Source organism: Parambassis ranga, chromosome 8 (genome assembly GCF_900634625.1).
Source record: "Parambassis ranga chromosome 8, fParRan2.1, whole genome shotgun sequence".
Taxonomy (NCBI): Eukaryota; Metazoa; Chordata; class Actinopteri; family Ambassidae; genus Parambassis; species Parambassis ranga.
The window spans coordinates 14,558,499-14,572,913 of NC_041029.1; the positions used below are offsets into that span (position 1 = coordinate 14,558,499).

Below are 14,415 nucleotides of genomic sequence, written 5' to 3' on the forward strand. Positions count from 1 at the left end.
CATCCAAAAAAAGGCCTCTTACAGTCAGACTGTTCTTTGAAATTTCCATCTGAAAAATAAAACTACATAAGTATACATTGACAGCTCCACATCTGCGACACAAATGTTTGAGTTTAAGGAGGAGACTTGTACCAACCACCTGACCAAAGTGGGATTAAAAAAAAAATTCTAACTTGTCAAAAATCAAAAATAAAACACAACAAAATATATTAAAATAAAAGTTATATTAGTGATTCTCAAGTTGAACTGCAGTAATCTCTGCCATAGTTACTTTCTTAGATCAGCATCCAGCCAATTGTCAGTGTAAACTGTATGATTATCACATTAAAACTTTCAAAAATTAACAAAAATATTATATGATAAAAATCTCAGAGGTTTTTATTTAAAACATATTTTTTTATTTAAATTTTATTATCATAATACAGTTAATAATTAACATTCTGTGGTATCATTTAAGGTAATTCTTAACTTTATCTTTTTAAACTGTGTATATTTTGTCTATCTGAATCTGATCTCTCCTCGGGCACGTACACGCTTTCCGGTGCGAGCACGTAAACGTTAAGAGCATGACGTCAGCACGTGCCTGAGCCTGCCCGAAAATGTTCTCCTGTGTTGTTGGATTTCGAGGGAGCGCAGGACTTTGCGGTGAAATAATACATTTATATCCGTGAGGAACACAACACCAAACCGCATGGTTTAGAGCAGAAGTTATCCGCAGTCCCATTCTTTGGTGAAACTGTGATTTTGGTGGACTCCAACGGGAAGTTTGTGTGATCGTTTTTCCCGGAGTGATGTCGAATCCTGGGAGTCGGAGGAACGGGTCCAGCATCAAAATCCGACTGACAGGTAAAAAAAAAAAAAAAAAAAAAAAAACAGACCGAAAGAAAGCGCTTACGGTGCACGTTTTTAACCGCAGCTTAAACGCGTTTTCTGCGAATCACTATTGTTTGTATTAGCAATCCTAACAAGACACTACGAAGTGTCTTCTGCTGTTTGCCCAAACATCCGGTTTTTGTGTGGCAAACAGCAGCACACAAGTGCTAGCTTGTTAGCTGAAATGCTAACCAAATTACCGAGAAGACAGTGGACAAGCTGTCCACTGTCCTCTAGGTTTTTTACACCTGAGACAATCCTCTGTTTTCAGCTTGCCCGGAAACACCAACGCTTGAAAGCCATGTTGAGAAACTTTCACCAACGCTACCTTGTTAGCCAGCTAGCGTTAGCTTATGGTAATACTGTAGTAACTGTTGACCGCTAACGATTGCTAGCTAACTACACCCATTTTTTTTGGGGGGGGGGGGGGGGGGGGGGGTCTGACCACCAGCCGAACCCGGGCAGAATGCGACGGGGATGGAAGCAAAATGTCGATCAGCAGCCTCTCTGCACATTGATCTGTCGCTAGCTTTGACATGCTAGCCCAGATCACCAATGAGTATCGATTGGAATTTCGCCGCTGTGTCAGCTGTAGCTGGACAAATGTCTGAGTCGTTGAACTTATGCGTTGCCCAGACAGAAGTTTGACACGTTAGCTCTTTATTTACTCTGCTCAGCTATAATATATGTTCACTTTGTGGGTCAGAGTCGGCTCTGTAGGACATGGAGGGGTCTCCTTCTCCCTCTTTCTGTTTCACACACACGGCCACAGCTGGAACAATGGTCGGTACTGTAGCTAATGTAACCCCACCGAGCATCCAGCGGCCTCTATTCAGATGGAAATGACCCCTACGTGCCGCTGGGCAGACGCCTCGTCCTTCTTTTGAATCAAACACCTCATTCTGCTTTCTGGAAGATTTAATTACATCTTGATGTTGTCTGTGTAGGGCGTTTTTCAGAGAGAGGGGGGTGGGAAGTGCTGTCCTAAACATTGATGAGGTGAAGTGTCTGAAAATATCAACTACAGGCTGTTTATTGTTTTACTATTCTCCTAAAATTGGAGTTCACAGACACAGGCTCACAGATCTGACACACACACTCATCACACTGCTTTCAGACTGAGATATCACTGCTGGCACCAGAAGAGATGTTAAAGTCAACACAACAAAAATATTAGTTTCTCGCTTATGCACATTAACAGTAATGAAACTGTTACAAACTCGTGTATATATCAATCGATCTGATTTTTTATAAATCAATGAAACAACCCATCATCAGTGCTAACCATGCACCATAGAAAGCAGAAGGCAACACAGTCACTTTCTAGCTAGCTGCTAGCACAGCGAGAGGTGACAACCGATGAGAGCAAGGAAGTAGAAAACAACCCAATCAGGAGAAAAAAGGGGTTAATACCAAAAACCTGCCCGCTGCCATCGTCCTGCGGAGCAGAAACCGTAAGCTGCCGTCGGCCCAGACATGTTATATTAAGATGTTTGTTGTGTGTGTTGTTGGCAGCATTGGATGTGATGTGAGCCTTTTCTCTCTTCTGCTTGGTGGTCAGTCAGAAAGAGGAGTGAGAGTGAGTTGTCATAATTATGTTCTGAAAAATCTGAACTCTTTAAAATGAACCCAGAATTGTTGCAACAACTGTTAAAAAAAAAAAAATTACAGGTTTCTTCTGCTTGTGTAAACATTTTCTTTAAAGTGTGTTATCTGAGCGCTGTGCTCCAGATGACTTGAGATGAAAGACAGCAGTGTGTGTGTGTGTTTGTGTGTGTTTGTGTAAACCAGTTCATTATTTCTACTCGGATGCAACCAGAGGTTATTGCCCCTGACTGTGCCCCGCCCCCACAGGTATGAGTGGAATTCTAATTGGGTGAGGAATGTGTGATGAGCCAATGAGAGTGCAATGCCGCCAGGCTAGCTAGCTCTGTTTAGTCTGTCAGAGAGCGCGCTTGTTTAGCCTACATCAGAAAGGCCTGTGTGTGTGTGTGTGTCTGTGGCAGAGACACTGGCAGAATTGACAGTGGGTCAGGTCTCAGAGACATTTCTCAGCCACAGAGAGGGTGTTTGTTGTGTCTTCATCTTATCTGTTTTTTTCGAGGTTGGGAATTGATAACCATAAGTGTAGCTGGAAAAGAAAAGCATCACTTCATCTGTGCTTATGAGATGAAAAAGGGCACATCCATTTTTTTTTTAATCATTGCCTCCTCCAACATTTACATACGTAGTGCAGCAGCTGCAGTGTGTGTAGATCTTTGTCAAAGGAGGAGGCGGTAGTCTGTGAGGACAGATCAGGTGAACAGATTGGGAACAGAAACACCACGAAAGTTGTTGACTTGAAACTTAATCAATCCTAAGAGCTTAACTGCACATTCTACCCCTACAAAACAGATACTTACTCACTTACTTACAGTAAGTGGTGCCAAGTGCTGCTGATGATTTTGAACACTGTGATCTGTAAGGTTTAAGAAAGGGACGCATGATATATGTAATGAAGACCGGCTCAACATGATCCTGGATAGGTGGTCCATGAGGAGCAGATAAGCCACATGCTATCAGCTTTGCAAAATGAGTATCTTAGTATGTTAATCATCTGTTTGAGAGACTTTCTGTTCGTTTATCGTCTGATCCAGATGCATGCTTGCCCAGTAGGGTTTGACCTGTAGGAACAACGTATAGATGATTGCCTTTGTCCTTTGTCAGTTGCTTTTTGCTTTATTTACTGTTCAGTTAAATAATTAACACACAAAACACAGTTACATTGACATGTAGAGGCAATATGACGTTCATTTATCTCAGGAAACAGCGGCCGCTGTCTGATCAGTTGGTGATAAAAGAATCCATCCAGTCATTAATCATCTGGAATAACTACACTAAGACAGTGATGGGCACCTACCTTACTTAAGTATCATTAAAGGGCCGCATACAGAGGCGTGCTTCATCTGATCCAATCTTTTCCTCACTGTACGGACACAGGAATATATTGGTTATATTGATAGCCGATTGGAAACTTTTTATACATCGCTTAACCCAAATCCCCAGTTAGAATGCACGGTGAGGGGAATAAATAGGTCGAAGAGTAGAAAACTCTGTGTTATTTTGACACATGAATGAAGTTTATTGTGAAAACTGTTGTGTACTGAATGAAAGAACCACCGACTGAGCCCGTGCCGCCAACACGTGCTGATCAGGTTTTGGTGCTAAGTAGTCGGATTGAACAATCACCTGTCAAAGCCCCAAATAACAGGGCAGTGTCAGGACAACAGGTGACTTTAGGGTGCTTACAAGAGAGACAGACAGGAGCTGGAAATTAAGCAGAAGCGTGAGAGGAGGAGAGAGGAGGGGGGGGGGATGCAAAACTAAAACAAGCAAACAAAAAAAACCCACAAAAAGCAGCTCCAGTGTGTGTGTGTCTGTGTGTGTGTCTGTGTGTGACAGAAAGAGAGCGAGAGGGGAAAAAGGGGAATTGTGCTTACTTAGGAAGCAGCATAAGCACTTCTAATCCTCTCACTTACTGAGCTCACAGTGTGTGTGCAGAAACACATTTAACCAGAAGTGCACAAAGTAAATACACAAAGAGATCGACAATGTGACACCGTGTCAGAAACGGCACGTTCATCCATTTTTTTCCTTAATTAACAGCCAATTCTGGATCCTCTTAAACCTGGTGTTTGTATTTCTCTGGCAGCGAGAACACACCAATCTGTCATCCTGTGTGTGTGTGTGTTCGGGTGTTGTGTGTTCATAGTTTGTTATTAAGTAGGTGAGATATCTGCTCACATGTGAGCTGGCCGCCGCTTTGTTTTCAGAGCTCAGACAGGAAATGACATCCTTGTAATCTCACAGGAGTTATTGCTGCCAGAGTGCGTTATCTGTGATTTAAGAAGTTTTAAAAAGAGCTTCTGTGAAGCCATTACCTGAGTGGGTAAAGAGCAAAATTGTAGCCCCCTTTTCAGGACAAATTGCAGGAGATGGATGGGTGATTGAGCTGCAAACATGATGTGACTTCAGATTTGTGGAGGAGCTGAGAGGCTGGCTCAGTTGTTTCTGCGTGTTCCCACAAGATTGGATGAATAGCATTCTCCCTCCCCCGCCGCTCTTTTTTTTTTTCTTTTAAGAGAGGCCAAAGACGCCAAAAAAGAAAATGGCAGTGTGGAAATTGAGAGCCAGCTGAGCTGTCGCTGTCTCTGTCTTTACCAGCCGTGACCTTGGCAGGATGAGGAGTTTCCTAAGAAAGGAGCCCGCAACACACTCAGCGCCACAGAAGAACCGGTCAAGAGGCAGGAAGAAAATAAGAGCGGTGGGGTGAAATTAAGGGTGTCCCCCGTCTCTGGTAGGGGATGTGAGGGGTGAGAGAGGGGGAGGACAGGTCCGTGCCGCTTGTCTGAAAGAGGAGGCAGAGATCAGAAACTTGACTCTAGCTGCGCTGCTTTCATTGTGTCTGCAGAAAAGATGAGGTCTCTGTGTGGAATGTGTGAGTCAGAAGGTGGAGGAATGAAAGAAGGGGAAGGATATCCTGCAGCCATTCTCCCCGGGTTAATCACAGGAAGTAGACCAGGCTACACCAGACACATCTACGCCACCACAGTCGCCACATCCTAAACCGCTGGCTGCCTGACTAACTTCCTACATGGCTGTCTGGGCCAAAAACGCAGACCGTGCCAAATTTTAATTGGACCTCAAAAGGTGGTTTAGCGAAGCAATTAGGAACCAAAGAATTCAGGCCGCTCGTTCCACCGTTGTTCAATCAACAGATCATTTTCACAACTTATAATTATTACCGTCATTAACTAATTGACCTGTAATGATAATGGTTTTAATTATAAGTTTCCACAGCCTGAGGAACGTATTTAAATGTCATCTGAGGCAGAAAAAAGTCAGTCACATGCTCGATGCAGCTCTGACTGAACATCACTTTATTTATTATCTCTGTTCGAAGACTAAACAACATCAAAGAAGGCAAAGTTAACACTACACAATAAGACACTGTATTCTCCTGCTTTTCGTTGTCTTTGAGCTCATTTTTTTTTTTACCCTGCGTGCAGCACTCGCTGTGAGTTCTCTGGAATATGACCCGCTCTGTTCAGACGGCTTACATTACCCTGACGTTGCAGTGGGGTTGCAGACAGGATAAGGTCTGGTCTGACTGAATCAGACACTTGCACTCAATGGGAGATGTCTGGAAAATTCAGGCACTGCGGTACATGTTTGTGCTTCTCTCATATCGCAACAAATGAGTCTTATAGAGCAACAACAATCATGTTTGGGCTTGTGGCTGCTAAATTAGGCTAACCTGTAAACACTTACGCTGAAGCAGCAGCTGAGAAAACACCAGAATTTGCTTGCATAAAAATAGCTCAGACTGTTATTTAATTTGCTGTGATCACTTCAGAAGAGTCTGCTCATCACATGCACAAAAACACAGTTCACTTGTGGCCTCAGAGCAAAAAGACTTTCTTTAAAAAAACACCCAGAGGAGCTTATTAAATAACATATTCATCAACACCCTTTAGTCATGGAGGTTTGGGTGAAGCAGCGATACCCATATGGGTCTGAAGTGTAAATATTATTCATGTTAATTACAATTTACAGACTCATTTTAAGAGTATTACATCAGGCTGTGGATTCAAAACACACAGCTTGTTTGTCATACCCACACTGCCCTGTAACCAGGCTGAGAGTGTGTGTGTGTGTGTGTGTGTGTGTGTGTTTTGGGGAAGCTAGCTGTGGTTCAGTTTTTAGTGTTACAGCAAAGCTAACCAAACAAATAATGAGAAGTTGTGTGTACACCCACACACACACACACACAGAGCAAACAGAATACTTAGAGATTCACAAAGTCTTTGGTCCGTTTGAGCTTTGCTCTCTGAGTCCACAAAGATGATGTGGCAGAGAAGGCATTCTGCCACTCCGTCTGTGGGCGGCCTGCAGTAATCCTGACACTAGTCTGTACTTTACTGCTCACTCTGTCTGCGTGTCACATAAGTTTTCCTGCTCATTACCATCCTCTGGCATTCATATATTATCCTAACCAGCTCTCTTCCTCCTCGGATGTGTTGCTTTGCTGCACACCGGCATCCATTGTAGCAGCCTACACACTGTGTGCTTGCTTACATGCTTGTGTGTGTGTGTGTGTGTGTCATTATGTTAATCATTTCTCGTTTCTTTTGCAGTATTATGTGCCAAGAACCTCGCAAAGAAAGACTTCTTTCGTAAGTAATTTAACATGCTGATTTTTAAAATAAAGTGACGTCTGAAGCAAACAGAGCGGTGTTGATGTGGCTCCGTAGCACCACAGTGCCACAAAGCCTCAGTCTGTTAATGATAAATCTGGTACAACATGATACTTTATGCTGATTGTTGATTTACTTACTTATTCATAATGTGCACACAGGTCTACCAGATCCATTTGCCAAGGTTGTGGTGGACGGATCGGGTCAATGCCACTCTACAGACACAGTCAAGAGCACACTGGACCCCAAATGGAATCAGCACTATGACCTGTGAGTGCCAGTCTGATCTTTTGATTGAGGTTGATTTCTGTTAACTGAGTAAATGAATCACCAGGTAAGTGAGCAAGGGTAGTTGACCACTGGACATTCCACATTCCTCCAATCTGTTTCTGTTTCTTTTAACGTATTAGAGGTAAAACGGGTTAGAAGAGTTTTTAAAATGAGTTTTTATTGAGTCACCATGTTAAATTTATGTAAAAGTAACATGCAGAAAAATGTGAAAGAACGTATTTTTCGTATATTTGTCTGGGCTGATCCATCCTTTCTAAATTAAAACAGAAGGTTGTAACACTTTATATTTTATCTACCGTAATATATGGGTGATAAATCAGCTTTTTTGTTTGGTCAACACAAACAGTTGGTGGAACGGCAGAATCAGCCTCATTTGTTTGAGTCTCTAAATGTTGGAGTACAGAAACAGGAATCTGATTATTATCTTTCTTTTTTTTAGCTACATTGGAAAGACAGACTCCATCACTATCAGTATATGGAACCACAAGAAGATCCATAAAAGACAGGGTGCAGGGTTTCTGGGCTGCATACGACTTCTTTCTAACGCCATCAGCAGGCTAAAAGACACAGGATGTAAGTCAGATTCTAATCACACACACACACACACGTTTGCTGTGTATTTATCACACTAGTATTAAAATCTAAATGTGTCGCCTTCTCCCCTCAGACCAGCGTTTAGATCTATGTAAACTGAACCCCTCTGACAGCGATGCGGTGCGGGGGCAGATCGTAGGTGAGGCCCAACCTTCTGATAAGATTACCTCCGTCTGTGTGTACGCTCTGCTTTTGGCCCGGCCACACACCGTCACCTCTCTGACCTCCCTCCACCCTTCTGTATGTTTACAGTCAGCTTACAGACACGAGACCGCATTGGCAGCGGAGGCCCCGTGGTGGACTGCAGAGGCCTGCTGGAAAATGACGGGTGAGTGTGTCAACAGATGTTTGTCCCGTCCAGTGTCACACACCGAATTCATGCCAGGCTCGTGTTTGTCCGCCTGGAATCTCATGTGATGACCGAGGATGAATTTAGTCATAATCATCATTTATTTGATCCTCTCCCGATCTAAATGGAGAGCAGTCAGCCCATCATGTGATTTCTCTAAAAAACATGATAATGTGTTTGTGTGCTTAGGCCTGTGTTTGAGGGATGTTTTAGCGAAGAGCCGCTGCCCTACTCCGACTCCACCGGAGCCGCGGGAGGGTGGAGCTGCCGGCTTGAGTCGCCCACTCTGGAGAGCCGACTTCAGTCGCAGCGAATCAGAGGGCAGGACTCCAGAGGTCACAGCCACACCCCACAGAACAGACCTCACGGGCACCAACCGCCTGACCTGCCCGAGGGATACGGTCAGTCCAGAATCCGAAAACTGATCTAAACCTCATGCATCTCATTTTTATATTAGGTAATAAATGTATTCTTTTCTTTTCGTGAAAACAGAGCAGCGAACAACGGTGCAGGGTCAGGTGTACTTCCTTCACACACAGACAGGTGTCAGCACCTGGCATGACCCTCGGATACCACGGTATGATCACACACTGCTTCACCTAGTTCAAGCACAACCAGGATAGATGTGAAATCCCACAAAGAAAGTAGTGCTGTGTCTCAGGTTGTGGTCTTTGGAGTGGTTTTAGTTTTGCAACGTGCTGCCAACCCACATGGTATACTCCTAATACTCAAAAATGTAGGACATCCTCAATGGTCGTTATGGAAAAGAAGACCATCTATCAGTAGATGTACCAGTTGTTAACGTAGCTACCATTCCCTATGAGGAGGCTTGGTGAGCTCTGCACAATTTAAGACAAAACTGCCCATGTATGGTGTCCGAAATGGGACACAGCATCAGACACACAAATGCTAGAGCTCTGAAGATCCATGTGGACACCCAGCCTCATGAACTCTGACTGACTTCTTGGTCAGTGTGTCAAATGATCTACCTATCGTTATAAATATTATGGTTAGAGTCCACGCTGCTCTTATTTAGGTTATGCACTTGCAATTGTGCCAACAGATTAAGAGAAAATCTTCCTCGGGCCCCTTGTGGTCTGAGTGTAGGTCAGTGCGTGGACTTAAGGACATATGCAGGGGTTTGTAGGTTCAGCCGGCAGAAGGACAGCTGAGTAAAAGTTCACCTCTCTCCTGCAGGGACCTGGCCAGCGTGAGCTGCGAGGAGCTCGGCCCATTGCCGGTGGGCTGGGAGGTCCGAAGCACAGTGTCCGGCAGGATCTACTTTGTGGACCACAACAACCGAACCACACAGTTCACAGACCCGCGCCTGCACAACATTATCAGGTACAGGAGCCTCAGTCTGCACCTGTTGTCCCAGAGACACAGAATAAGTGTTTTCAAGACTAATCTGATAATCTGTCACTGCTGTAAAGCTGAACTCAGACTGGGTCTGACCCACTAACACCCATCAGCTGTGCTAATAGTGCTGAATCAAGTGATTTACAGAAATGTGGGTTTATAGTAGATTTATGCTCTGAGTGCATAATCCCGTCGCTGGCAGTCTTCCCTCTCATCATGTTTCTTCTTCTTCTCCTCCTTCAGCCAGCAATCCCAAGCCAAGGAGTCTTCCCAGGCCCCCCAGATGGATGTGGGGGTTGAGGAAGGGGGAGGCGGGGGAGGAGTTAGCGGCGGTGGCGTAGGTGGAGGGGGCGGAGGGGAAGGAGATGTGGCGGCACGCTACGAGCGGGACTTGGTGCACAAGCTGAAGCTGCTCCGACATGAACTGTCGCTGCAGCAGCCTCAGGCGGGACACTGTCGCATCGAGGTGTCCCGAGAGGAGATCTTTGAGGTGAGGGCGGCTGTAAACCAGCGCCGCATGTTCATGAATGGGTTCAAACATGTCTGACGATGCCGTGTGTCCTCCGCAGGAGTCGTACAGGCAGATAATGAAGATGAGGCCCAAAGATCTGAAGAAACGCCTCATGGTGAAGTTCAGAGGAGAGGAGGGCCTGGATTATGGTGGCGTGGCCAGGTAATCTGATGTTAACACCTCAGAGCAGCAGTGTGTTTACCAGCTGTTTAAATTAATTAGCTGAAAGAAACCACGAGAATCTAATAAATGATACAAGTAATGCTTAATTATTGTCAAAAGTAAAATGATTATCACACTCAGACACTGTAAAAGCATAAAAAAATTGTCTGACTTTGACCTTTCAGATGGTCCTTGAAGGCATCATGAGTGATGGACAGCTCACAGAATCTAGCGTAGGGTTTTATCAAACCCACTTTTTTTTTCTTGGTGTCTCAGCACATCCAGGAAGTCACGATTGACTCATTTGTGACCAGCAGTCACATGACAGAAATTCAGCCAGTTTTTGGCTGATCCGGGCTTTTTACTTATGTATGTGCAGAGTAAGGTGGAAAAAAAAATGCAAATAGCTGAATATGGTTATTATTTGAAGCTCATATTTTTCCGCACTACTGGTGTCCCCTGTGTGAGTATGAGAAATGTTGTTTATATTTCTGTAAAATTCAGTAAGAACACTCTTTTATTCATGATTTCTTATACTACACAGGAATATTTTTGAGTGTTTTACCTGATTGTGCAGTTAGTTTTAATGAGTGTATGAAGCTGCAACACATGTTTTATTTATTGTTTTGTTGTTGTTTTATTGTTGGATGTTTCTAACTCTGTGGTTGGTGTCTATAGGGAGTGGCTGTACCTGCTGTGTCATGAAATGTTAAACCCCTATTACGGCCTGTTCCAGTACTCCACAGACAACATCTACACACTACAGATTAACCCCGACTCCTCCATCAATCCTGTGAGTACACACGGACAAACACACAATCTGCATGCAGTGAACGAGCTGAAACCTCACACTGTGTGTCTGCCTTTAAGGACCACCTGTCATATTTCCACTTTGTGGGTCGAGTGATGGGCCTGGCGGTCTTCCACGGTCACTACATCAACGGCAGCTTCACGTTGCCCTTCTACAAACAGCTCCTTGGCAAACCCATCCAGCTCAACGACCTGGAGACCACCGACCCCGAGCTGCACAAGAGCCTCGTCTGGATACTGTGAGAGAGCTCGACCTGAATGTAAATGTCGTACTTTTTTTTTTTTAGTTCAGTCTGTCACTGACTCTGTTGCTGTGTGTGCAGAGAGAACGACATCACCTCAGTCCTCGACCACACGTTCTGCGTGGAGCACAACGCCTTTGGAAAGTTCTCACAACACGAACTCAAACCTAATGGCCGCAATATTCCCGTCACCGAGGAGAACAAGAAGGAATACGTGAGGTAACGGCAGACCTCGTGTATGTGTGTGTGATCCAGGCGGGTTATTAGCAGTGTGTTTATTTGGTATGTTGTGTGTTTCAGGCTCTATGTGAACTGGAGGTTCATGCGTGGCATTGAAGCCCAGTTTCTGGCTCTACAGAAGGGATTCAGCGAGCTCATCCCACAGCACCTCCTTAAACCGTTTGACCACAAAGAGCTCGAGGTACAACAAGACCAGATTTTAGCTCATAGCTGCCGTATTATGAGGTTTCCGCAGTTCAACGTTTGCGTTTTCCTCCAGTTGATCATCGGCGGGCTTGGAAAGATAGACCTGGCAGACTGGAAGACCAACACGCGGCTGAAACACTGCACGAGTGAAAGCAACGTGGTTCGGTGGTTCTGGCAGGCGGTGGAGGCCTTCAGCGAGGAGAGGAGAGGACGCCTCCTGCAGTTCGTCACAGGCTCCACCAGAGTCCCTCTGCAGGGTTTCAAGGCACTGCAGGGTGGGTCATGCACGGACTCAGAGATCTCACACACACAGATCTTACCATAAACATGATATTTTTACAATTAAGAAGCTTAAGTTTGGAAACATTTGATCAGTTTTTAAAGCACGTGAATTTTATACTGACACAAGAAAACAATTACGGACAGTAATGGGAGGTGATTGATTGATAGGTTTGTGGCCTAGGAGAATAGGAGTCCTGCACTTACACACTTTGTCCAACAGTCATGGAGGAAATGGATCCCATCTTTGTAGAAGTCAGTCTCTTGGACCCATAGATAGTGTTTGACATTGTCATCATTGTTGTCATGGTGACACCTGAGCCCCTGCTCCATCTTTCAAAAGAGGTGTAACAGTTTGAGCAGAGTGGAAGATATGAACAAGTAGCAGGAGGCAGATTATAACTAATAGAGGTCCTTGAGGAACGCCACTTATAATGGGGGAGGAGTGTGACAGTACTAGCACTCTTTGTGTGTCCCAGTGGTGGACCCAAGTCTGATCCATGGTTACAGACTGCTGCAGAGATCTCTCAGGATCCTCCTCAGAAATGACAGATTATCTGCTTCGGGTCCACAGTGAGCTGACAGCTGGATCTTGTCAGTGGTTTCCTCTGTGGTGACTGGGGTCATCTTCCAGGCTCTCCCACTGCCACATTTTAATTCAGTAGTCCACCTTATCAGGGACCTCATAGGACTTTTAGACAGGGACTGAGACTCCCATTTCCTCACACAGTAAAACAAACAGAGGCTTCTGTCTCAGGCCTCAGACTCTTGAGTTGATTCTGTTTTTTTCAGCATATCCAAACACTTTGAGGTTATTTTTTTTCTCTAAATGCTGCTGTTTGATTTGTGTACCAGAATAGCGCAGTGATAACTAGAATGTATGTGTGTAAGGCTCTACAGGTTCTGCAGGACCAAGGCTTTTCACCATCCACTTGATAGACGCCAACACAGACAACCTGCCTAAGGCCCACACATGGTAAGGACACCTGAAAGATCCAGGTTTCTCCACATCACATCCTCAGATTCTGGAGAACTCAAGTCTTCCTCTTTTTTATTTCCTGTCTAGTTTTAACAGGATAGACATCCCTCCATACGAGTCTTACGAGAAACTTTACGAGAAGCTGCTGACGGCTGTGGAGGAGACCTGCGGCTTTGCTGTGGAGTGATGAATCCATGACCAGCATATGAACACACACACACACACACCTGCGCTTACACTTGCACATTTGACCTTTTTACAAATATGCACAGACACACATACAGAATATCAAGCATCGCACACAAACACACCTCACTGAACTGTTGTGGATTAACGGAGGACGCGCAGCAGCAGCAGCAGCAAAGTATTTTAAAATTTTTCAAATGTTTTGAAGAAGCATTTTTATCCTTCAGTTTTAACAAGCTATGATATCATTCTTCAGAATGTCTAACCACCACAGACTGAATCAGCCAATCACATATGAGCCTGCGAACAAAGTCAGACCTGTGAAGTTGTGTCTGATGAGCTGATCGAGTGTTTATGCTTCATGTTTAACCACTGTCGGAATGTGTGTGTATGAGTGTGTGTGTGTGAGTGTGCGTATGCTGTACAAATGATCAAACGAGCCTGCTCCTCTTGTTTTTTTTTTTTGTCTCTTCCGTTTGTATCTGCGACCACTCTGATCCACTCTGATGTTTTATTATTTATTACTAAGTCATTACTGACCAAGCTGCTATCCGCTCGATACCGAGCCCACACTAATCTCTTCATCACCCCACCCTCTGTCAGAGCCGAAGGGTCAATTCAAATGCAATTAATCCACAAAGTGGGTTTTATTGATTTTTGTTACTTTTTTTTTAACATTCGTATCACTGCAGGGGGGGGGGGCTCCTCTGGCCAGTGTGTGAAAACTGTTGGTGTTTTAAATGCCGTGTTACATTTATTAAAGTGAAAGTGAGATGACTCTTTCCCAACCAGCCCTGATTTTAAAATGGAGACCAGCGAGGCTACAGCACCTGGATGTTTTTTTTGTCACGAGGGTGGACGAAAAGGAGGATTTCTTCATTTGTGACGTGTAATAAAATCTCAAACATGCTCCATCATTCACTCATTTTTTTAAACAAAAAAAAGTCTGTCTTTTTACTGTGGTTCTTTTCTTCCATGGCTCGAACCCTCATCCTCATCCTTGATACCGCCATGAATGAGTCTCTTTAACGCTCCATAGAAGTGAATGAAATCAACAAATGAATGGGGAGAAAATAAAAAGATGAGCTGATGATTGAAGACTGTTAAGCAGTGTCATT

The 14,415-nt window shown here is 44.4% G+C and overlaps 1 protein-coding gene across 2 annotated transcripts; it reads left to right on the top strand.

Annotated features, from left to right (window-relative positions):
• Window positions 1-574: 574 nt before the first annotated feature.
• On the top strand, window positions 575-14,206 carry smurf1 (SMAD specific E3 ubiquitin protein ligase 1). Of its 2 annotated transcripts, none has more exons than XM_028411587.1 (18): window positions 575-846; window positions 7,050-7,088; window positions 7,271-7,379; window positions 7,840-7,973; window positions 8,068-8,133; window positions 8,247-8,322; window positions 8,533-8,744; window positions 8,836-8,920; window positions 9,541-9,687; window positions 9,946-10,192; window positions 10,272-10,375; window positions 11,054-11,168; window positions 11,246-11,424; window positions 11,509-11,646; window positions 11,728-11,848; window positions 11,927-12,128; window positions 13,024-13,108; window positions 13,199-14,206. In XM_028411587.1, the coding sequence occupies exons 1-18, from the start codon at window positions 792-794 to the stop codon at window positions 13,296-13,298; spliced, it is 2,214 nt and encodes a 737-aa protein (XP_028267388.1). In that variant the 5' UTR covers window positions 575-791; the 3' UTR covers window positions 13,299-14,206. The 2 variants fall into 2 exon arrangements, with proteins under 2 accessions (XP_028267388.1, XP_028267389.1); XM_028411588.1 differs by having other exon boundaries at window positions 13,033-13,108.
• The last annotated feature ends 209 nt before the right edge of the window (window positions 14,207-14,415 follow it).